This window comes from Alexandromys fortis, unplaced genomic scaffold (assembly GCF_014885135.2).
Source record: "Alexandromys fortis isolate MF-2015 unplaced genomic scaffold, M_Fortis_MF-2015_v1.1 scaffold_25, whole genome shotgun sequence".
NCBI lineage: Eukaryota > Metazoa > Chordata > Mammalia > Rodentia > Cricetidae > Alexandromys > Alexandromys fortis.
The window spans coordinates 12,968,811-12,993,301 of NW_026067904.1; the positions used below are offsets into that span (position 1 = coordinate 12,968,811).

General features: G+C 37.0%; 1 protein-coding gene across 1 annotated transcript in view; it reads left to right on the top strand.

Annotated features, from left to right (window-relative positions):
* Ccdc178 (coiled-coil domain containing 178) overlaps positions 1-24,491 on the top strand; it is a 374,856-nt gene that overhangs the window by 46,057 nt on the left and 304,308 nt on the right. Inside the window, exons 6-9 of the mRNA XM_050134843.1 lie at positions 1,320-1,520; positions 6,326-6,546; positions 18,617-18,759; positions 23,745-23,898. Of these exons, the coding sequence (XP_049990800.1) occupies positions 1,320-1,520; positions 6,326-6,546; positions 18,617-18,759; positions 23,745-23,898 (719 nt within the window). The remainder of the gene's footprint in view (positions 1-1,319; positions 1,521-6,325; positions 6,547-18,616; positions 18,760-23,744; positions 23,899-24,491) is intronic.

The following is a 24,491-nucleotide window of genomic DNA, read 5'->3' on the forward strand; positions in this document are numbered from 1 at the left end:
AGAGTTACAAATTATCAATGTCCCGTGAACGTTTTCTTTAAAAATCCATTTAATAACGTACCCGGGATAAAAGTAAACAAGAGGTTCAAAGAGAACAGATAAAGCTGCAGACCAGAGAAAGTTAGTTTTTTTTTCCATTAAAATTAATTCTTTTAAGGATACATGCCAACGTCTTTGACAAGTTCTCTAGAATAGGAGAGATGATGCAGCAGCCCAGCTTATCGTCAGAACCATTGTGTGGCCATTTCGAGAACTGCCATCTAGCAGGGAAAAAAATCATTGTCTTTATTTTCCAAAGAGAAAAAATATTTCTCCATCACTTTCTTCTTTGATGCCATCACACTGGCTTCCCTCCTGCCTCCGTTCCACGGTGTCCTTTCCTCTCTTGGCACTGTGCTTATGTATTCTTGTCATGTCACATGCTGGTGAAAGTCAGCCATTACAGCTACAAATGCCAGCAAGACAGGAATCTCATCTATCTTTCTTACCTTGTTCTTCCTAGAGAAAAGTATATTATTGTGGTCGGATAAAACAAGCTTTGTACACAATTTGTTCAGAAAAAGATGAATGAATGCCTCTGGAAATATTTTGTTAACATGAAGCCATGTTATTCCAGAGTTGTGAACCAATGATCACTAGCATCATCTCTCATTAGCAGAGTGAATTAAAGAATTCATTAATAGAATTTGGAAATTTCTGATGAATTCTTGCCAAGGGTAGGTGGAGAAGTTATTATTTGATGAAGCTAAAGGCTGTCAATGCCTTCTTTTCCAGGAACTGAGTAATCTTTGTGTTGATTTAATTGCTCATTGTGATTTGTGTGCAGAAAGATTAAGAGAAAATACAGCCACAATTTAAAAATGTAACAGGTCCTCTAGTGGTTTTTCCTTCTGATACAGAGATTCTCTTGAAGATACTGGTTGAGCCTTTCCACTTATTTTATTTATAAGTGTTCACAGAAAATTCTGTCTCCCAAAGAATATGGCATCAACTTTGTATTATTCCCATGCTTAGGTTACATATTTTTAACTCCCTCTTGTTTGCTTTCAAGGCAAATCTCTTGTTATGTAGCTCAGACTGTCTCCTGAACCTACAGGAATCTTGCAATATCAGCCTCTTGTGTGCTGATATTACAGGCCTGTGCCATCATGCCTGGCTCTGCTTGACATTACAAATGGTCTTTTAAAGATGAATTAACTTTTCTAAAGTTCTTCTCTTAAAGACATAAATATTTGGAAGGATACTTCAAGTGAGACTGGTATTCTGTCACATTGCCTATGGGCTGATTGATTAACATGAATTTGTATTCCTATTTTAAGATAGGAAGTGTCCAGAGCTGAAAAAGAAAATGGAGGCATTGTTATCGGAGGCCATCCACCTCATTAAAAGTCTGGAAACAGACAGGGCAGAAGCGGAACAAGCTTTAAGACAACAAAAATCAAGAAAGAAAAAGATTAGCATGAAAATTGACTGTTGGTCCATTTGGAAGCTCCAAGAACTCCCAACGGCTGTGCAGAAAGGTAATAAAAGGGTTTTGACTCTATAGTCAGTGTTAGGGGAGCAGACAAAGTGACCCATTGATCTATATAAACAATTTACCATTACGTGTTGCTTATAAACTAGGACTGTTTGGAATACAGTATTAACGATTTATTGAGTCCGGAGACACAAATGAGTGCTGTGCTGTGCCAACCGTGACTGTGGGCTTTTAAGTTTGTTGAAACACCATTCATTAACACACCTTGGAGATAGGTCAATATTTGGTATTTTTTTTTACTTACCATTATGGTAGTGTTTGTTATTAAAATTCAATTATTAAAGCTGACTGACCAATTGATATCATTAGCCATGTTTTGCAATGTAGGAAAATTCAGATTTCGTAAAGACATGTTGGGAATGACACACACTTACATTTGAGAACTTAGAAATGAATTCAGTTTGAAAGGAACTCCTAGCAGGAAGACAACCTTAACATGTTTGCAAGTGTAACTTGGGTAATAACTGGTTAAGAAAATATTGTCCACCCAGGGGGTGGTGGCAAATTCCTTTAACTCCAACACTCAGGAGGCAGAGTTAGGTGCATCTCTGTGTCTTCAAGGCCAGCCTGGTCTACAAGAGCTAGTTCCAGGACAGGCACCAAAGCTACACAGAGAAACACTGCCTCACAAAACCACAAAAGAAAAAGAAAGAAAGGAAGGGAGGAAGGGAGGAAGGAAGGAAGAAAGAAAGAAAGAAAGAAAGAAAGAAAGAAAGAAAGAAAGAAAGAAAGAAAGAAAGAAAGAAGATGCTGTTCTTTAGAGCTCACACAGAGAGAGGTACGGTGGAATATCACAACCTAAAGATGTTGGCTGCTGTTTTTACCTTCTCCAAACCCCTTGTCATCAAAAACTTCCTCACTAGAGGTTTATCAGACACTGGAAACTTCTTATTGCATCCTGAGGTAAATTTTTGAGTTAAGGAGTCTTTGATTTGAAGTAATTTTTTAAAAATAATATACTCATACAATCTATCACTTTAATAGGAAATTCTTAAGAATTTGTTATTTGTCATTGTTCTTGGATAAAAGACATGGACTTAAAGTATATGTCATGGTGAACAAATGAATAATCTTGGATCATAATACCAAATCACCTCCAAAGTAGATAAATGCATACTAGGAAGTTGCAAGAAAATACTATAATCTAAATAGTCCTTTGTGTGATTCTTTCTTTGATGGAACTTATATTAATGACCTACTAATGGATTACTGTGCTGATAATGCATGGTATGTAAGTTTGATGATACAATGACAGGGTCAGAATAGGCACCTTGGACTCCTTGTATTCACATTTACCGATCATCTGCAGTTTTCCTAATTGTCATTTCTCATTAGCAGGATAGAAAAATTAGTGTTGAGAGCTGATATATTGAATGTTACTCTGATTAGTTTAAAAGTCATTTATAAGATCATTTAAATACTATAGTTTTGAGCCCTTTTGGAATTATCTTTAGGTAGTTGTAGAAATAAAAAGAATATAAGTGTGTATATATTCTGGAAACTAATAATTGTACTACATTCTTGTGATGGGTAATAACATGATTTGGACTGCACTTTAATCAATACTATTGAAGGTATACTTAAAATTAAAGTATGTATTTACTTGCTTCCTTTTATTTAAGAAGTCATGCATTATTTATGCTTACAGTATAATTTAAACTTGTTGCTATATACTTCTTAAGGCATTTCTGTGTGAAAAATGTTTCCGCGAATCAACTGACTTTATATGAATGTAAATAAGGCATAATCCTTAAATGTTATTAATCTGTTTATAAAATATAGTTATGTATTTTTCTGGTTTTGATTCACGTATTATCTTGTATAATAAATTTTAAAAACCTTCTAATCATTTAACAGTTGTAAGTAGGATGTTTGTTAGCACAAACATTTTACAAAATTAGGAAACCCATCTGTTGTTTTCCCAGATCTCTTCTAGTTTCTTCTCTAGTCTACCGTCCTGTTCCGTACAGCACATGTGCTGTCTAGTCTCGCTGAAGGCTAAATTCAATGGCTGTTCTAAAGATATTTCTATGGTCTGGCTTTCCTTTGGGTCAGCCAATAAGAATCCACACAGGATATCATGAAGAGGTCATTCAAGAAAATGGAGCAAGGCTATTGGTAGCTCTGGTCCCTTCCTTTCTGTCAGGTCATAAATCAGTTTCAACACCTCCCAGAAAATGCAAATCCTTTTACCTGGTATCTAGTGCTGTCTAAGAAAGCCTTTATCTTTTTCTATCAAAAAAATAAACAAAAATATCTTCCAACATAAATTGTTTGTTATATGATCCCATAAACTATATAAATTGGGTTGTATAGCTTTGTTCTCTCGTAAAATAAAGTGACCCACACATTTTATCATACCACAGGCATTTGGAAGCACAAATGAGGACCAAGACTCCCCTGGTGCTCTGCATGTCTCCTCTTACCAGCTCCGTTTTTCACATATCTGTGCATGTGGATCCATAGCTGCTTCCCTATGACTATTTCATGGAAGAGGAAGAAATGTCAGACCTTAGACTGAGAGGGTTTGACAGTATGTGACACACTTTGCAGAATGGATATGCTCCAGTAGATGTGAGAACTACAGGCAACTTCCCACAGTGAGATTATTGAAAGCATCCCCTTGAAGGACAGATGGGCAAGGCACATGTGTAAAGTTACAAAGGGGAAGGGACACACTCCAAGGAGAGCAGGGATGAATGGGAGATAAATCAGCACAATGGAAAACATATAGTTTAGAAGATAGAGAACACAAAATGACGAACTAAAAAGACAACAAAAGAGTATGGAATCTGAGGCAGAATGCCTAGAGCATGTACACATCTGCACCAAGTTCTTGTGTACATATATATATATTTGCACAGATACACACACATATATATATTGACTTCAGTTTAGTGTTTTATAGTTTTCCTGAGTGTGTGAACAAATGGGCCTCTGATTGGTGTGTGTTTGTTTGACTTTCTAATTCCAATGTGAAAGGTTTTGTTTTATCTTATTTGCTTATATTGGATTATTATTATTATTATCATTCATATAAAACCTGTTTTTTAATAAAAGACAGAAAGGGAGTGGATTTGGGTGGGGAGGAGGTAGAAAGAAATTGGGATGATTAGAGGAATCAGGGAGCATAATCAGGATATATTATGTGTGAAAAAAAATCTATTTTCAATTAAAGGAAAAAATAAAATAAAATTTTAATAAAAAATAGAGACATGGAACTCTAAATAAAGCAAAACCAACTTCTTCTTCTTGTTGTTCTTGTTGTTCTTGTTGTTCTTCTTCTTCTTCTTCTTCTTCTTCTTCTTCTTCTTCTTCTTCTTCTTCTTCTTCTTCTTCTTCTTTCTTCTTCTCCTCTTTCTCCTCCTCCCCTCCTCCTTTCCCTCCCCTCCCCCCTCTTCTTCTTCTTCTTCTTTTTCCTCCTCTGCCGCCTCCTCCTCCTCCTCCTCCTTCTCCTCCTCCTCCNCCTCTTCTTCTTCTTCTTCTTCTTCTTCTTCTTCCTCTTCTTCCTCCTCCTTTTCCTCTTTTTCTTCCTTATTCCTCTTCCTCTTCCTCCTCTCCTTTTTCTCCTGATTATCCACATCCAGCTTGTGGCTCTGGTTATTGATAATGAAAATATTCAGAACATAAATTTGAGATTTATATTTAACTAACTGTGAATGTTTATAGAAAGAGGAGTATCAGTACATAAACAAAAAATAAAACAAAATATGTCTCTAGGCATTAAGAGAAAGACCTTGACTCAGTACTTAGAAAGGCTTCAACATGAAATATGCATGGGTATAAAGGTTAGCACTGTTTTTATAAATGTAATTGAAAATGTACAGAAAGCCAGGAAAGAGAGAGAGAGAGAGAGAGAGAGAGAGAGAGAGAGAGAGAGAGAGAGAGAGAGAGAGAGAGAGAGAAACAGAGACCACAACTGATTAAGAAAACACTTTAAACTATACAACAAAGTCAGGGGGAATCAGTATAAATATTAAAAAAATACAGACCTAACTCATGAATTGAAGGCACAATCCTATACAAAGTTATCAACAAACTTCATGAGAAAATTTAGTTTATTTTAAATTATTTAGCTTTTATTCCAACAATGCAAAATGGCTTTTGTATTCAGAAATAGTAATGGGAAGAATGCAAGAGCCCTCTTAGCTAATTTGTCTGTAATTGTCTAAGTTCATATAAGATATATAAGTAATTAGGAGTGATTTCAATGTCTAAAATTTCAAACATTTTTATTGAAACAATTGGTGTTTATCTTTTTTCAAATTTAGAGATTTTTCCATTGCTATTTTCTGCCTATGGTCCTTGCTTGTTGCCAGGGTTGGAGGCATCTGTACCCAGTGGAGGCTACCTGGCTTCTCTTTGACTCTGCTTTCTTTCTCTTCCTCTATCTGCTTGAAACTCCTACCTTGCCCTACTCTGTGCTGTAATAGGCCCAAAGTTCTTCTTTATTCACTAATGGTATTCATAGCATCCCGAGGAGAATTCCATATCATATAATGATCATTTTGCTGATTGTAATAAATTGGATTTATATTAAAGATTATAAATTATTAATTATAAATTATAAATAATTATAAATAATTAGAAATTGTTAGTAAAGCATGCTTTAATCCTTTTGGTGATGAGCGAAAAAAAACAATATGTTTTACAATTAAATATTTAAATAAAATTCACAGATGAATAATTTCTAAAGCTCAAGTGGAGCCTGCGTATAAACAAGCATTACTTTCTGGACTGTGTACTGCCACCTCTGAACTTTGTGTTGCTCTCATCTTCTGCCTCCAGAACACGAGCACTTTTCCAAAGATATCGCAGAGCTGAACAGCCATATTGAAGACACAGCACAAATGTTGGAGGATCTGGAGAAGCAGAAGGAGATGCTGGAACAAGCCAATGCCAAGGTCCAGAAGGACATTGACTACATGACTCACCACGTCCATCTGCTGGAGTCGAAACGGAAGCAGGAAATAGAAGCTCTGAGGGACCGCTATCACAAAAAGTTTGAGGTGACTGAATGTGTGTATACTCTGTTGGTTACTCCAAAGTATTTCAACTCTAAGAACTTAACGTGTCTTCTAAGATTGACCTGGCATTTAATTCTCTAATAACCTTCTCAGTTATAATTTATTGATATTCATTTAAACATCTTAGCTACTTATTGATAAACCTAGTATGATTAATAATATTCATTTGACTCATTAAATTAAAGTGTTTCAAAAAACCTCTTTTTATTTTTAAACCATTGTTTGAACCAAGTGAGAAAGTAAGTAAAACATTTCAGTAATTTAATCATTGATAAAATTATAAATGTAATGGGGCTTCAAGAGCTCAAATGACCTCAATCACATTGTGGAATACTTCTACAGAAAAATACCTGTTTGCAACTGTTCCACAAGTAATAAATTACCTCATATTAGTGTTAAATCATTATAAAGTAAATTTAAAAGCCCTTGAATGTTTCCCATGTTTAACACACAGCATCATCCTCTTTATTCCGTCACCAAAAAACTAATATTAATTTCATCTACTTCATGAGGAAAATGTAACTAATGTTTAAAAATTATGTTACATATCTTGAATTATAAAATACTATCATACATTGGCTATGAAAGTTTCTTAACCTCCCCTTTTAAGGTAACTGTTTTATCTTTGAACTTTTATGTTTAGTTATGTGCATATATATGTCTGGTAATCTGTAGGTATACCATGTGCATTCAAGTGTGTGTGGTAGCTAAAAGGGAGTGCCCGCTCTCCAGAGGTACAGGCAGTTGTGAGCCACTGCATATGGTCCTTGGGACCAAACCAGGCTTCTATGCAGAAACAGTAATTACTCTTTACCACTGGACCATCTCCCCCACCCCTTACATTGTTTTCATGTTATCAAACATCATAGATATAAATTTAGTTTAGTTTAGTTACATATTCCATCACATAGATATCAAACAAATTTATTATTTAATGTTTCTCTTTTTCTCTCTCTATGCCATCTGGGTTTTTTCCTAATATTTATTGATAAAAGTGCAGTTTGGCTACTCACAATAATTTCACACCAATGCTTTCCTTTGAGTGCGCATGTGAACTTTCCTCAGCTGTATGCCTAGCCTTTATTGGGTAGTAGGTGAGGTCCACGTTCTGATTCACTAGCTAACGCTCCAATGTTCTCCCAAAGTTCCTCTGACAACTTTTCTGGAACAGTGGTTATGCTGCAGGCTCATTTTTCCACCCTGGAGAATACTGCTCCCTCCTAATTATCTTCTACAATTTGAAAATCAATGTATCAGCCAGTGACTTCTCCATTACTGGTCTGATTTTTCTTCCACTGGGAAGAAGGTTGGATTTACCGGTTGGAATTCTAAGAAAGCTCTTTGACAGAGACTAACTCATTCAAAAAAAAAATCTCGCCATTTCTAAGTAGGCTGGCTAGTTTTATGTCAACTTGACACAAACTAGAGTTATCTGAAAGGAAGAAATCTCAATTGAGAAAATGCCTCTATGAGATTAAGCTGTAATACATTCTTAATTAGTGGTTAGGCAGTTGTGGTGGCGCACGCTGGTAGGATTTGCTGAAGGAGGCCGAGGCAGGAGGATCACGAGTTTGAGGCCAGCCTGGGCTACACATTTTTGGGCTGGAGAGATGGCTCAGCCGTTAAAGGCTAGGCTCATAACCAAAAATTAGTGATTAATGGGGCAAAGTCCAGCTTTGATGAGTGGTGTCATCACCATGCTGGTGGTTTTAGGTTCTATAAGAAAGAAGGCTGAGCAAGCCATTGGGAGCAAGTCAGTAAGCAGCAGTCTGTATCAGCTCTCACCTCCGGGTGCGTGCCCTGTATTAGTCCCTATATTGATATCCTTCAATAATAAACAACAATATGGAAGTGTAAGCCAAACAAGCCCTTTCTTCCCCAACATGCTTTGGTCATGATGCTTCTTTACATCAACAGAAAGCCTCAGAAACTAAGCTTCCCTGCTACCTAAATATGGTGACTGCAGTTTATCAGAGGAGGCCGTCTCTGGTATGCATCCAGAAGAAAAGACACTGAACTGAAAGCCAGAAGGAGATTGGGACTCCAGTTGAAAGAAAAGTAAATCCAGCCTTGTTCCAGCGGTTCTATTTGACCTTGTCTCAATCCTGAATAACATGGTGCAGGATTGCTCATCAGTCTTGTCTTAGCTATTGTCTGTGTTTGTTTAAACCAGTGTCTATTTGACAAGTTAATATTTTTCTCTGTCATTGGCTATGGGGATTACTGTGGAATGCTCAAATTGTGTTGTCAGACAGTCAGAAGAGTAGACTCAGGAGGAGCTCACTGCAACAGCCCAAGAAAACAGGACTTGGTGTGTAGATCCTGTCAGATACGCTGTGACTGCTCTGCATCAACATGGGAGGGTTTATTAAAAGCCTTTGGCTTAGGCAAGAACTTTTAACTTAGAAGATTCTTAGTGAAACACATTATCTTTCGCCATCCAATCAATCAGTTCAAGTTCTGGACAGCATCAGGCTTGATCTCCACTGAATAAAACAGAATTCTGGAGCAGAAGTATTTTAACTGCTCATTTCCCTTGAGCAACCTGTGATGTACATTTTGGACTTCTGTAGCCCATGACTTATTTCTTTAATCTAAATCCATTTTTGTGGGCTTCCGTATCTTCTGTTGGACCATTTCCTAAAGAATCCTGGGTAACATAGCCACCTTTGTGGAAGGATTGGAATCTGTCACTTCTACCTTGTTGCTCCCCTTGCAGTGTGTTGAATTATTCAACCAGAACTTCATCAACTGCCTTTAACTCAGCTTGCCACTTCTGTCATTCCAGGGGGAAAGTAAGTGAGTCTGTCCCTCTCAGTTTCTACAAAGGGAGCCAGGAATTGTGATGAGTCTGCATTCTGACTGCACAGCACCAAGGGAAAAAAATTCCCTGAATGCATTTGAGGCACTGCTAGGCAGGATTACATAGATCATGCAGCCATGGTAAGAAAACTCACAGTGACACAGCAAAAGAAAAGTGGTAATTTGAACAAGAAAACACATCTTCCATTTATGAAATGAGCATAACTGACAAAATTCAGGAATGAAAAACAGAATTATGAGCACTGCCAGTACCAAATACCTCCTCAGAGAGAAACAGAAGCACACAGAGATGAAAGCAACAGGCAGAAGAGCTTTTCAGAGTGTAGCCTCTGGAATGGAACTTCATCATGGATTTAAATCCCTACTCTAAGTATTCAGATCTTACATAATTGTTATGAACATTTGTAGTCTTGCATTCTTTGTACGCAAAACCTTATAAGGATCCATATCCATATGCTTAGTGTGTACCTGAATTAGATAAAAAGAATCAATATAGAGCCTACCATAATGCACATAATGCCATGAAAATAACATTCTTAAGGAAATTTCTAGCTGTATATATTTGCATGGAAAAAGAAAGCTCTAGATTGACAGAGAGTACTATGAGGTAGGCTGCACCAAAACCCCCATCCTATCCATCAGGCTGTGAAAGCTGTAAGTCCCAATCTGCCCCCTAAGCCTCCTATCCCTTCCCGGGCGCCACAAACTCAGCAGAACTCTGCAACAAGCTAGCCACTACACAGAGAGTACTAAGAGGTAGGAGGCTCCAATATCCCCATCCCATCCTTCGGACCCTACAAGCTACAAGTCCCACTTCAGCCCCAAGCCCTCCTATCCCCCCGCAACCTCAGTGGAACTCTAAAACACAGCCTACTACTACACAGAGAGGACCAAGAGGTGAGTGATTACCCACCCGATGGAACACCCCAATCTCTAGGCCCTCCTAAAAAAAACAGGGGCAAAAGCCCAGGCCCCTCCTTCACCCGCCTTGGCTTCTTTAGCAAGCCAGAGGATGAGTTTCCTGCAGGTAGGTTACTCCAACACTCCTATCCCATCCACTGAACCCTGAAAGTTACAAGTCCCACTCCACCCACAAAACCTCCTGTCCCACCCACCCACTTAGCCCCCAAACCTCAGAGGAACGTTGAAACACAAACAGTAACTACACAGAGAGAACCAAGAAAGGAACTCTGAAACACAAGCTGTGACTGCACAGAGTGAACCAAGAGAGCAAGCCAAGAGAGCAGGCCAAGAGAGACCTCAGAGCTTCCCTGCGACACAGAGAGTAACAGTACAGAGCAGACCAAGAACAGTTCCCAAAGACACAGACTGCCTACTGCAACGATTGGACTAAGAGAGAAAGACACTACCGGCACCAACAGAAGAAAGAGATGGGTAGTCGTCAATGCAAGGATTTATCTAACAACCTAAAAAGCAACATGGTAACACTAGAACCCAGTGGTCAACCAATGGGAAGACATGATCATCCTAACTCAGAAGAAGTAGAAGAAAACAATTTCAATGTAACTTTATGAGGGTGATGGAGGCCTTTAAAGCGGAAATGAAAAATTCTCTTAAAGAAATAGAGGAAAAGGCAAACAAAAAATTAGAGGAAATCAATAAATCTCTCCCAAAGAAACACAAGGAAACCAATAAAAAACAATCAAACAGATGAAAGAAACAGTTCAAATAGTTCAAGGCTTGAAGATTGAAATAGGGGCAATAAAGAAAACACAAACTGAGGAAATTCTGGATATGGAAAATCTGGATAAACAAACAGGAACTACAGAGCAAGCATGACCAACAGAATACAAGAAATGGAAGAGAGAATCTCAAGTGTTGTAGATACTATAGACTCATGAGTCAAAGAAGACATTAAATCCAACAAATTCTTAATACAAAATATCCAGGAAATCTGGAACACTATGAAAAGGCCAAATATAAGAATAATAGGGATAGAAGAAGGGCAAGAACTCCAGCTCAAAGGCACCGAAAAATGCATTCAACAAAATCATGGAAGAAAACTTTTCTAACTGAAAGAAGAACATCCCTAAGAAAGTACAAGAAGCTGACAGAACACCAAATAAACTGGACCCAAAAAAGTCCCATTTCCATACAGTAATAAAAACTGAATACATACAGAATAAATAAAAAGAAATAATATTAAGAGCTACAAAAGAAAAAGGTTGAGTAACATATGAAGACAGACCTATCAGAATTACAATGAAATCCCTGAAAGACAGATGTGCTGCAGAAAATAAGAAACCATGGTAGCAAGCCCAGACTACTATACCCAGCAAAGCTTTCAATTACCATCAATGGGGATAACAAGATATTCCATGACAAATTTAAATAATACATATCCACAAATCTAGCCCTACAGAAAACACTAGAAGGAAAACACCAACCAACGAAGCTATTTGTACCCACAAAAACACAGGCAACAGATAACCTTACACCAGCAAACCCCAAAGAAGGGAAACACACAAATAGTACTTCCAAAAATAACAGAAATAGCAGTCACTGCTCATTAATATCTCTTAATATCAATGGCCTCAATTCACCTATAAAAAGACACAGGCTAAGAGATGGATACAAAAGCAGGATTCAGCCTTCTTCTGTTTACAAGAAACACACCTCAACCTCAAAGACAGACATTACCTCAGAGTAAAGTGTTGGGAAACAATTTCCCAATCAACTGGACCTAAGAAACAAGTGGATGCAATTATCATAATATTGGACAAAATAGATTTCAAACTAAAATCATTTAGAAGAGATGGAGAAGGACACTTTATTCTCATAGCAGAAACAACTCATCAAGATGAAGTCTCAATCCTAAACATCTATGCCTCTAAAGCAAGAGCACCCACATATGTAAAAGAAACATTACTAAAGCTTAAATCACACATCAAACCCCATACACTAATAGTATGAGACTTCAACACCCCACTCTCTCAAATGAACAGGTCAACAAGACAGAAACACACAGATAAATAAGAGAAATAACAGATGTTATGACCCAAATGGACTTAACAGACATCTTCAGAACATTCCACCCAAACACAAAGAATATACCTTCTTCTTAGGACCTCGTGGAATCTTCTCTAAAATTGACCACATACTCAGTAACAAAGCAAACCTCAATAGATTAAAAAAAAAATTGGAGTAACCCCTTGTATCTTATAGGATCACCATGGTTTAAAGTTAGAATTTAGCAACAACACTACCCTCAGAAAGCCACACACTCATGAAAATTGAACAGTGAACTATTGAACCACCCCTGCATCAGGGAAGAAATAAAGAAGGAAATTAAAGACTTCCTAGAAATCAACGAAAATGAAGGCACCACATATCTAAACCTATGGGACACAATGAAGGTAGTGCTAAGAGGAAGGGTCATACCACTAAGTAGCTACATAATGAAAGTGGAGAAAGCTCACACTAGTGGATTAACTGCACACCCGAAAGCTCCAGAACAAAAGAAGCAGATCCACCCAGAAGGGGTAGACGACCGGAAACAATCAATTTGAGGGCTGAAATCAATAAGATAGAAAGAAAGAAAATAATACAAAGAATCAGTGAAACAAAGAGCCGGTTCTTTGAGAGAAATCAACAAGATAGACAAACCCTTATCCAAACTAATCAAAAGGTAGAGGGAGAAAATCCAAATTAACAAAATCAGAAATGAAAAGGGGAAAATAACAACAGACACTGAGGAAATCCCGAATATCATTAGGTCATATTACAGAAACCTATCCTTCATAAAATTGGAAAAAGAAACAAACAATTTTCTGGATACATACCACATAAAAAAATGAAATCAAGACCAAGTCAACAATTTAAATAGACCTATAAACTGCAAAGAAATAGAATCTGTCATCAAAAGCATCCCAACTTTAAAAAGCCCAGGATTGGGTGGTTTCGGTGCAAAATTCTACCAGAATTTCCAAGAAGAGCTAATACTTGTACTCCTCAAATTGTTCCACACAGTAGAAACAAAAAGAACATTGCCAAACTCTTTTTTATGATTTTACAGTTACCCCAATACCAAAACCATAAAAAGACTCAACCAAGAAAGAGAATTACAGACTAATCTCACTCATGAACTAAGATGCAAAAATACTCAATAAAATACTGGCAAAATGAATCCAAGAACACATCAAAAATATCATCCACTATGATCAAGTTGTCTTTATCCAAAAAAAATGCAGGGATGATTCAACACACAATAATCAATTAATATAATCAAACATAAAATAACCTGAAAGAAAAATATATAATCATCTCTTTAGACGCTGTAAAAACATTTGACAAAACCCATCACCTCTTCATGATAAAGGTCTTGGAAATATCAGGGATACAAGGAACATGTCTAAACATAATGAAAGCAATATACAGCAAGCCAACAACCAGTATCAAATCAAAAAGTGGAGAGAAACTCAAAGCAATTCAACTAAAATTAGGAACAAGATAAGGCTGTTCACTCTCTCCATATCTAGTCAACATAGTTCTTGAAGTTCTGGTTAAAACAATAAGACAACAAAAGGCAATCAAGGGGATTCAAATTGGAAAGGAAGAAGTCAAACTTTTGCTATTTGCACATAATATGAGAGCATACATGAGTGATCCAAAAACTCTACCAGGGAACTCCTACAGCTGATAAATACCTTCAGTAATGTGGCAGGATACCGGAACAACTCAAAAGAATCATTAGCCCTCCAATATACAAAAGATAAAAAAGCTGAGAACGAAATCAGAGAAACATCACCATTCAGAATAGCCACAAATAACAGAAACAGTCTTGGGGTAACATTATTTGACAGAAACTTTAATTCTTTGAAGAAAGAAATTGAAGAAGATATTAGAAAATGAAAAAAATCTCCCATGTTCTTGGATAGGTAGAATCAACATAATAAAAATAGCAAACATACCAAGAGCAATCTATAGATTCAATGCAATCCTTATCAAAATCCCAACACAATTCTTCACAGACCTTGAAAGAATAATAATCAACTTCATATGGAAAAACAAAAACCCAGGATAGCCAAAACAATCTTGTACAATAAAGGAACTTCTGGAATCATCACTGTCCCAGACATCAAACTCTATTACTGAGCTACAGCAATAAAAACAGCTTGGTATTTGCATAAAAACAGGTTGGTCAATGGAATCGAATCAAAGACCTAGATATTAATCTACACACCTATGAATACCTAGTTTTTTGACAAAAAAAGCTAAAATTATGCAATGGAAAAAAAGTATCTGCAACAAATGGTGCTGGCATAACAGATATCAACAAATAAAAAAATGAAAATAGATCCATACTTATTCCCATGCACAAACTCAAGTCCAAATGGATTAAAGACCTCAATATAAATCTGACAACACTAAATCTGATAGAAGAGAAAGTGGTAAGTAGCCTTCAATGCCTGGGCACAGGAGACCACTTCCTTAATAGAACACCAGTAGCACAAACACTAAGAACAAGAGTAAATAAATGGGAACTCCTGAAACTGAGAAGCAAAGGAAACAATTAATATGAAAGGCATCCTACTGTAATGAGAAATGATCTTCACCAACCCCACATCACACAGAGGACTGATCGATCTCTAATATAGATAAGGAACTCAAGAAATTAGATATCAAAATTCCAAATAACCCAATTAACAATGGGGTACAAAACCAAACAGAAAATTCTCAAAAGAAGAATCTCAAATGGCTGAAAGACACAAGGAAGTTTTCAACATCCTTAGCCATCAGGGAAATGCAAATCAAAACAACTCTGAGATACCATCTTTACACCAGTCAGAATTGTTAAGATAAATAAATTACCAATGATAGCTTATGCTGGATAGCATGTAAAGCAAGGGGAACACTCCTCCATTTCTGGTGGGAATGCAAACTTGTACAATCACTCTGGAAATTAGTATGGCAATTTCTCAGAAAATTGGGGATCAACCTACCTCAAGGCTCAACAATACCACTCTTTGTCATATATCCAAAAGATGTTCAATCATACTGTAAGAACATTTGTTCAATTGTTCAAAGCAGTATTTTTATTCCATTGTGTAAATATGCCACATTTCCCTTATCCATTCTTTGGTTTAGGGACATTTAGGTTGTTTCCAGGTCTTAGCCATGACAAAAAAAAAAATGTTGCTGTGAAGCATATGTCCTTGTGGTACAATTAAACATCTTTGAATATATACCCAAAAGTGATATTACTGGGTTTTAAGGAAGGTTGTTTTAATTTTCTGAGAAATCCACACTGACATCCAAAGGGGCTATATCAGCTTGCATTCCCACCAGCAATGCAGAAGTGTTACCTTTTCCCCACAACCTCTCCAGCATAAGTTGTCATCAGTGTTTTTGATTTTGGCCATTCTTACAGGAGTAAGATGGAATCTCAGACTTGTTTTGATTTGCATTTCTCTGATGGCTAAAAATGTTGAGTATTGCATTGAGTATTTTTTCAGCCATTTAAGATTCCTCTGTTGAGAGTTCTCTGTTTAGGTCTGTACTCTATTTTTCATTGGATATTTCTTATTTTGATGACCAATTTCTTGAGGTTTTTGTATATTTTGGAGATCAGACCTCTGTCTGATGTGGAGTTAGTGAAGGTATTTTCCTATTCTGTAGACTGTTGTTTTGTCTTGTTGATCATGTCCTTTGCTTTACAGAAGCTTTTCAGTTTCAGGAGGAATCATTTATTCATTGTTTCTCTCAGTCTGTGGAGTACTACACAGCAGAAAAAAATAATGGCATCTTGAAACTTGTAGGCTAATGGATGGAGCTAGAAAACATTATATTGAGCGAGGTAACTCAGATCCAGAAAGAAAATTATCATATGTACTCCATCATAAGTGGTTTTGAAACATAAAGCAAAGAAAACCAGCCTACAAATCACAATCTCAAAGAACCTGGACAACAACAAGGACCCTAAGAGAGATGTACATGGATCTAATTTACATAGGAAGTAAAAAAAAGACAAGATCTCCTGAGTAAATTGGGAGCATGGAGCCCATGGGAGATGGTAGAAACGGAGAGGAGAGGAAGGAAGGAGAGCAGAGAAAAATGTATAACTCAATAATATCAATTAGAAAAATCCAATAAGGCAGTCTCACGGCAACAAAAACAGCATATAGACATTGTTCAAAGGTCCAAGAAGAAATTTATAAAAATAAATCTACCAAAATTTTAACTAATTTGCACCTCATACTGGATCCTAGATTTGATGACAGTGTAGTCAGATGTTATTTAGCCTATTAACAACTTATCATTGCAATATCATTTTAAATACCCAGTCTACTAAAAAGGAGAGAGATTCTTAAATGAATTCAAGCTTATATTTTCAATAATAGAATCTTGTGAAATTTTTGAAAAAAATTATTAATCTGTGTGTGTGTGTGTGTGTGTGTGTGTTAGCCACTGGCTCTTACCTCTCAGTCTGAAATGGCGATTCTGCCTCCAGGAATCCTCAGAATGTATGTATGTATATAATGTATGTATGTATATAATATAAAATGTATGTAAATAATATTTTTAGATACATATATCTGAAAATATTATTTTTTTTTTATTTTTTGGTTTTTCGAGACAGGGTTTCTCTGTGGCTTTGGAGCCTGTCCTGGAACTAGCTCTGTAGACCAGGCTGGTCTCGAACTCACAGAGATCCGCCTGCCTCTGCCTCCCGAGTAATCTGAAAATATTATGTAAAATATTTACAAAATAGTCCTTTAGCATAGCAGACAAATAAGTCACTCCATGAACAACTCTTTTTAGGAGGCCAGAAATGATTTGACATTAAGAAATGTAGGTATATTGCTTAGTTTGTTAATAAAATAAAAGCAAAATTATGATTTTTACAGAAATATTCATGAGATAAGTTTGTCATAATTAAAATGCTAATGTCAGCATAGAGCATACACTTATAACCTGGTGTGTAGTGGTGAGGGTGGGAGAATGTAGGTTCTGAGGCCAGGCAAGTCTACCCAGCAATACTTGGTATTTTTTAATCAAAAGTTTATGATAAATAAATAAAATAGAAACAGATTTCTTGCATATAAACAAAGAATTCTTTTAAAAATTAATCCTATTCATATTAACCATTGAAACCCTGAAGTCATTCCAAGCAAATGTGGGAGAAAATGGGTACATATAAGATGTGTGCTAACGAGACTACTTCTGCCAAAGTGACAAGACAATAAAATGTATAAAAATATTTTAAATGATTAAATAAAACAATTTTCTTATACGTGAAATTTCAAGTATAAGACATTTCCTCACAAAATATTTGTATTTCGTATTTAAAACATCCGAATACAGGCTTGAAAGATGGCTCAGAGGATAAGAGTACTTGCTACTCTTGTGGAATATCAAGGCTCAGAACTGCCAGGAGCTACAGCCCCAGGACCTCCTGGAACTACTTCCAGGCTCTCTAGGCACTGCATATGCACAAGGTGTGCGAGTCTAAGTCTATCCAGACCCAGATGCTCCTGTGTTCTGTTGGTGGAAGTCAAAGCTATTACTCCTTTTTTTTACCTGAGAGTAGTCTGCCAACGGCATTCGTGAGAGCTCTTACCTTCCTACTCAGCACATTATCTCCTCAGCAGAACCTTTGAAGACAATAATAAAGCTCGTACATCTTCTCTGCAGCTCACTTCATCACAGTGGGGTCTGTGTATTCCTCACCCATGCTCATGAAGTTGTGAACAACGTCCATGTATGTGCCTAGCCGTGAGAAGAACAGTTAGAGTTATGTTATGTGATTCAGACAAGAGAGGTGGCTTAGAAAACAGACAGATAGGATTGATGGGTCAGGAAGGAACTGCTGATGACATTCACTGATTATTAAAAATCTATTATTTTGGACTGTTAAGGAAGATAGCTTTTGCTATTTCTGATTGAAATTTCTTTGCTACTGTACATTTTCATATTTCTCTGTAATGTAATAATATATGCACATTGAAAATCAACATGTTGGAATGGTTTAAAGGACGATTTTTAATATGAGCACATGAAGCTGTAGCTTTTATACTTGTATAGCACTGTTGTCAATCAGGGAAAACATGGAAAAAACATGGAGCACTGTTCTAAGGAGCACTCATTTAGAGCATCAGTTGCAGTAAGAAAATATGTGCTAGCAACTGTAAGCCTAGATTATGAGTGACGCTGAAATTTTTTGAGTTAATCTTCATATATAGATGGGCCAAATGTTTTTCATTTCTAGGTGATGGAACTATTTAGGGATGTTCATGAAAAGCTTAAGGAGTCAATAGAACAATGTGAAGGTGCAAAGTCAAAGTTCAAGCAAATGAAAAAAGAAGATGAGAAAGACATCCTCCAAGAGGAAACAAATATAGAAACCTACAAGTAAGAATTCCCCATCAGCACTATGTGTAGCATCTAGAAATGAAATCTTAACCAAAACCGCAACAAATACCACTGCTCAAAATCTTTCATAGCTCAGAGAATTTAAATTGCTTATGCCTCTATTTTCACCAAGTTTGACAATGAAAATTTGAATATTTGATATACAAATTTATATATCCACAAATTAGTATATTTTTATTAAAAAATTGTCATGTATATATCATTATATTTCACGAGGATAAGGTGTACCATCAATATATATATATATCCCTGTCCCCTGTATATAAGTGACTGCTTTGCTTTTAGAGAAATGAGATATCACATATTATAAATTAATGCAGCAACTATATGCATAGTCATTAATTTTTTAACTTATATTTATTTTCTTACTAACAGAACAATATTTTAAATGCATAAATTATCTCTTGCTTATTAATAATTGAGATTTTCTCATCTGGTATTAATTTCTAAAGTAAATGTGTCTTTTGATATCTTGCCATCTTGGTCAGGGCATCTATTTCTGTGATAAAATAGCATAGGCAAAAGCAATTTAGGGAAAGGGGATTTATTTCATTTTAGAGCTTATATTTCATCATCCAGGAAAGTCAGGTCAGGAAATTGGAGGCAGAAGCTGAGGCAGAGGCCAAAGAGAAGCACAATTGACTGACTTGTTCAGCCTGATGTCTTATAGAGCCCGGTACCACTAGTACAGAGGTGTCACCACCCACAATGAACTGGGTCCTCACATATCTGTCATCAGTCAAAGCAAGACCACAGACGTTCTCATAGGCGAATCTGGTGGGGGCATTGTCTCAGTGGACATTCTATCTTCCAAAATGACTCCAGCTGAGACAAGATGATATTGTTATCTAAGTGCTTGTTCAAAATTCATAATCTAATGCTCAGCCCAGACTTATTAAATATGAATCTGTGATTTGAAAAGATTCCAACACAATGTAGGAGAAATAAAATAATATTATTACTGGCTTTTGCCACCTTTTCAGTTAAATATTGATGCAAGATTTTAAAATTCTATCATTTGGCAGAGGGGTTGGGCAGATGAATTTTGAACAAGCACTTAAATAACAATGAAAGAAACTGGGCAGTGTGTGGGATAGTCTATGTCCTCATGCTTGCTGAGGAGTACTCCTACCCCCTTTTGTGTCTTGGGCTTTTCATCATGAGTCCTCTTCGGCCAATAGATCTCTTAGAATAACAGCTTTAGTGAGGTTCTCTTAACAAACTGAGGTTAATTTTGAAAGAAAAATGATTTTAATACAAATAAGACACACAGGGGCTGGGGAGGTGGCTCAGAGGTTAAGAGCACTGACTGCTATCTATACCCAAGGACCATGGTTCAATTCCCAGCACCCACATGGTGCTCACTACTGTTTGTAGCTTTAGTCCTGGTGAATCTGATGCCCTTTTCTGACTTACTTGGGAACCAGGTATGCAAGTGTTATAACACATGAATGCAGAAAAATACTCATATACATAAAATAAAATTTATAAACTAACCTAAATAAATAAAATGTTGTACAGTCTTTGACTTTTAATTTCCCTTAGAGTGTTAGTCATGTGACGTTTCCACTGTCTTTTTAATGGTCACCTATGTACTTGAGATCTTAAAGATTTATTTTTTATGTATAGGTCTATATGTGAATGTGTGTTCCCAATGGTTAAGTGCCCAAGAAGGCCAAAGCGGGTAATGCATCCTGGAGTTCTAGATACAGGCAACTGTGGACCACCCTGCTTGAGCCTTGGGAGCTGAACTCCTGTCCTCTATAAAAGTAGTGAGCTATCGTAACCACTGAGCCTCCCTTTTGAAGACTTTATCTATTTCATTTTTATAACACTCTAGCTATCAACTACCGTCCCAACTAGCTAAATAAAATGAAAGTCAGTGTAGTGTCGTCTAGTTGATTTTTGCTGCCTGTTATTTTCCTGGTTATTCTTTATTTATCAAATGCTGATCTTTTAGTGATGTAATATATATGGAATTAATGCTATTTTTCTTTCTTTCAAGTCTTCCATCAACATTGCCCTCTGTACCTGGACTTCTGTGTGTATTTGGGAATGGAAGGTTGTTTAGTGACACACCAACAATAATATTCCTTAATTAATATGATGTAGTCATGTTCTCTGTCTTGCTCATGCTAAGTTGTACAGTGATTTCCCCAAAATGTTTGCTTTCTTTGTTTTTCTTTATAAATAATTGTAGACTCACAGAACTCTATGGAGTTCTTAATTCCCTTCTGTAGGCTTCTTCTAATGGGAAGATCTTAGAGATCTTATAATATCAGACTAGGAAAGAGGCCTTGTCCAGTTTTCACCATATTTTTACATGGACTCAGAAGCATTTGGGCGGATTGAGTGTGTAGTTCTATGTAATCTTCTCTTGTGCGTAAATTCAATAACTACTGCACCAATCCAAATATAGAACTGTTTCATCTCCTATGCTGCCTGAGGTTTGTTCCCCTTGCTCTTTCTCTGCTCTTCACCTACAGAGCTTCATCATTTGGACATGTAACATAAATATATCTTGGAACAATCAACGTTTGGATTCTTGTTTTTTTTTTTTTTTTTTTTTTTTTTTTTTTTTTTTTTTTTTTTTTTGGTTTTTCGAGACAGGGTTTCTCTGTGGCTTTGGAGCCTGTCCTGGCACTAGCGCTGTAGACCAGGCTGGTCTCGAACTCACAGAGATCCGCCTGCCTCTGCCTCCCGAGTGCTAGGATTAAAGGCGTGCGCCACCAGCGCCCGGCTGTTTTCTTTTTTTTAATTAAATGTAGTGCCATTGAGATTAATCCATTTTGGCAGTTGTATCAAAAAGGCCTTGGAATTTACGATTCAGTGTCGTCTCGTGGTATGTGCTGGGTGTGTTTACCCAACCACACTTTGGGGGGGGGGCATTTGGTTAGTTTCTAGTTTCTTGCGAGTCTGATCAAAACTAATTAATGTGCAAGGTGTGAGTGTTAAGTTTTAATTTTTCTGGAATGCCTGCCTCTGAATATAATTGCCAGACTGTATGCTAAGCATGTCTTTAGTTTTAATAGAAACCACAAAGTGGTCCAGGATGTGGATGGACAGACCATTTGAAGTCTAGTAAGAACAGATCATTTTTTTTCTCCCAACATAATATTTTTAAAACTTATTTGTATACTTCATACAGGGTACACCAATCATGTGCCCTCCCCATTCCTCCCGAGTTTACCCTTCCACCCTTGTACCCTCCCCCCAAAAGAAAAAACACAGGAAGTCCAATTATTGATACACATATACTCATTGAAATGATCAAATTCCAGCAGCCAGCCCTTTAATGATAATTGAGTCCCCCATCACACACATACACACCCCAGAAGTCATCAGCTGTGAAGAACTACACATTGCATCTTTATCACAACTTTTAAGGACCCTCTTCAATCGCTTTCTCTCTGGACTGTTTCTTTTCTTTGGGGGGTGGGGTGGAGTGTCAAGGTTGTCACAGAAGCCATCAGTGTCTCTCATCTCAGTTACAAATCTACAGTCATATACACACCACTGCAAAAGAAGCTTTCTTGCTCATAACAGCCAGCAACAGAGTGGACCATGACCTTCCACATGGTTTCAGGCAGCAACATGGACATCCACAGACTCTGGTGCAGCAAGGATCATAGGCTCCAACATGGTCCCCAGAGGCAGCACGCACCGTGGGCCTAACATGATCTTTAGCAGTGGCACAAACCATAGATACTAACATGGTCTCCCATGACAGCCCAGATCACGCACACCAATATGGTCCTCAGCAGCAGCATAAACCAAGAACACCAAAATGGCCTCCAATGGGATCCCAGACCATGTTCATCAACAATGACCTGCAACATCAACACAGATCATAGGTATCTATATGACCCTTGGCATCAGCATAGCTATGTTGGTGTCCCTGGTCTGGAAAACCACCTGAGATCACTTTTTAAAAGAAGAACAAAGAAAGTTCAGTTCCTCTAGCATGTATGTAGCACTGAAGTTAAAACTTCACACTTCTTTTGTAGTTTTTTTTGCTTTATGTTCCTGAATGTTTTATAAAGTATCTAGTCAAGTGTTTTTCCTATCTGGTGTAGATAATTCTTTCTTAATAGAGGATGCAAACTTTTTTAATTAGATTTGAAAATTGCAAAGATCAATGGTTTATGGAAGGTTTGTCTTTTGATCTCAATTGGGATATTTTTGTGGTAGGTGTGTTAAGGGTTGTTGAGATTTAATTTGCCAATGTTTTTTTATGGGTGTAGTGTCATGGAAAATCTCTTGTCCTGACTCTTAATTCAAAGTGTTTTTTTTCTAAAATATTGTATGCAGTTTTACATTTTACAATTAGATGCATTAAGTTAATGGTGCATGGGATTTAGTCAAATTTAGTCATTTTTCTTTCTTCATTCAGTCTCTCCTTGAGCATCTATGTCATACTGCTTTGGTTGTCATATTGTTTTGTGAAATATGGTCAAGAAACAACAAGTCTTATTTCCATGACTCTACTTGTACATACTGGGTCCTGTTACATTTTTCTACATGCTCGACACTTCCAATACCACTTTTTTTTTTTTATCAACAAACTTATACAATAGTTCTTGACAATAGAGAGAATGTGAGTGACTCTCTCTATTTTATTCTCCTGTCTGTTCCAGCTTAGTGGATGTGAAAATGGTTATATTTTAATGCCCGGTGACTTTACATCACTTTATTACCCAACTTTTCCTACAAGATAATCTAAAACGATTCCTCCCAAAGAGTCAATTAATATATGCATAACTTTTCTCTCTATTCTTTCCATTTGGAAGCATAAATACTAGTTTGTTTTTGTTCTTACTCTTTGCTTAATATCCAAAGTCTTTTAGGAATTTGCAACTGCCATGGAATGGGAGAATTTTTAGAATGAATTCCACTGATTCCTAATAAGTTTGGGGTTAATTTTCTTTTCAATGTGGATAAATTCATCTTTGCTTTTACCTTAGGAAAGAACTAGGTAATCTTAGCAACCTGCAGGCCCACTACTCAACCTCAATTGAGTCTGTGAATATCCACATTGAAGAGGATGAAGAAACAATGACTGAGATGCTGAGAGAAACAGAGAGCACAACAAATGAAATATCAAATTTACTGAAAACAGTGAGTTTTTCATATTTTCTTTTTTTAATATTTTTTTTAATTTATTAAAGTTTTCTGTCTCTTCTCCACCTCCGCCTCCCCTTTCCCTTCCCCTCCCCCAATCAAGTCCCCCTCCCTCGTCAGCCCAAAAAGCAATCAGGGTTCTCTGCCCTGTGGGAAGTCCAAGGACCACCCACCTCCATCCAGGTCTCATAAGGTGAGCATCCAAACTGCCTAGGCTCCCACAAAGCCAATACATGCAGTAGGATCAAAAACCCATTGCCATTGTTCTTGAGGTCTCAGTAGTCATCATTGTCCGCTATGTTCAGTGAGACCTGTTTTAACCCAGGCTTTTTCAGACACAGGCCAGCTGGCCTTGGTGAGTTCCCAATAGAACATCCCCATTGTCTCAGTGTGTGGGTGCACCCCTCGCGGTCCTGAGTTCCTTGCTCTTGCTCGCTCTCTTTCTGCTCCTGTTTTAGACCTTGAGATTTCAGTCCGGTGCTCCAATGTGGGTCTCTGTCTCTGTCTTCTTTCATCGTCTGATGAAGGTTAATATTCAGGAGGATGCCTATATGTTTTTCTTTGGGTTTTCCTTCTTATTTAGCTTCTCT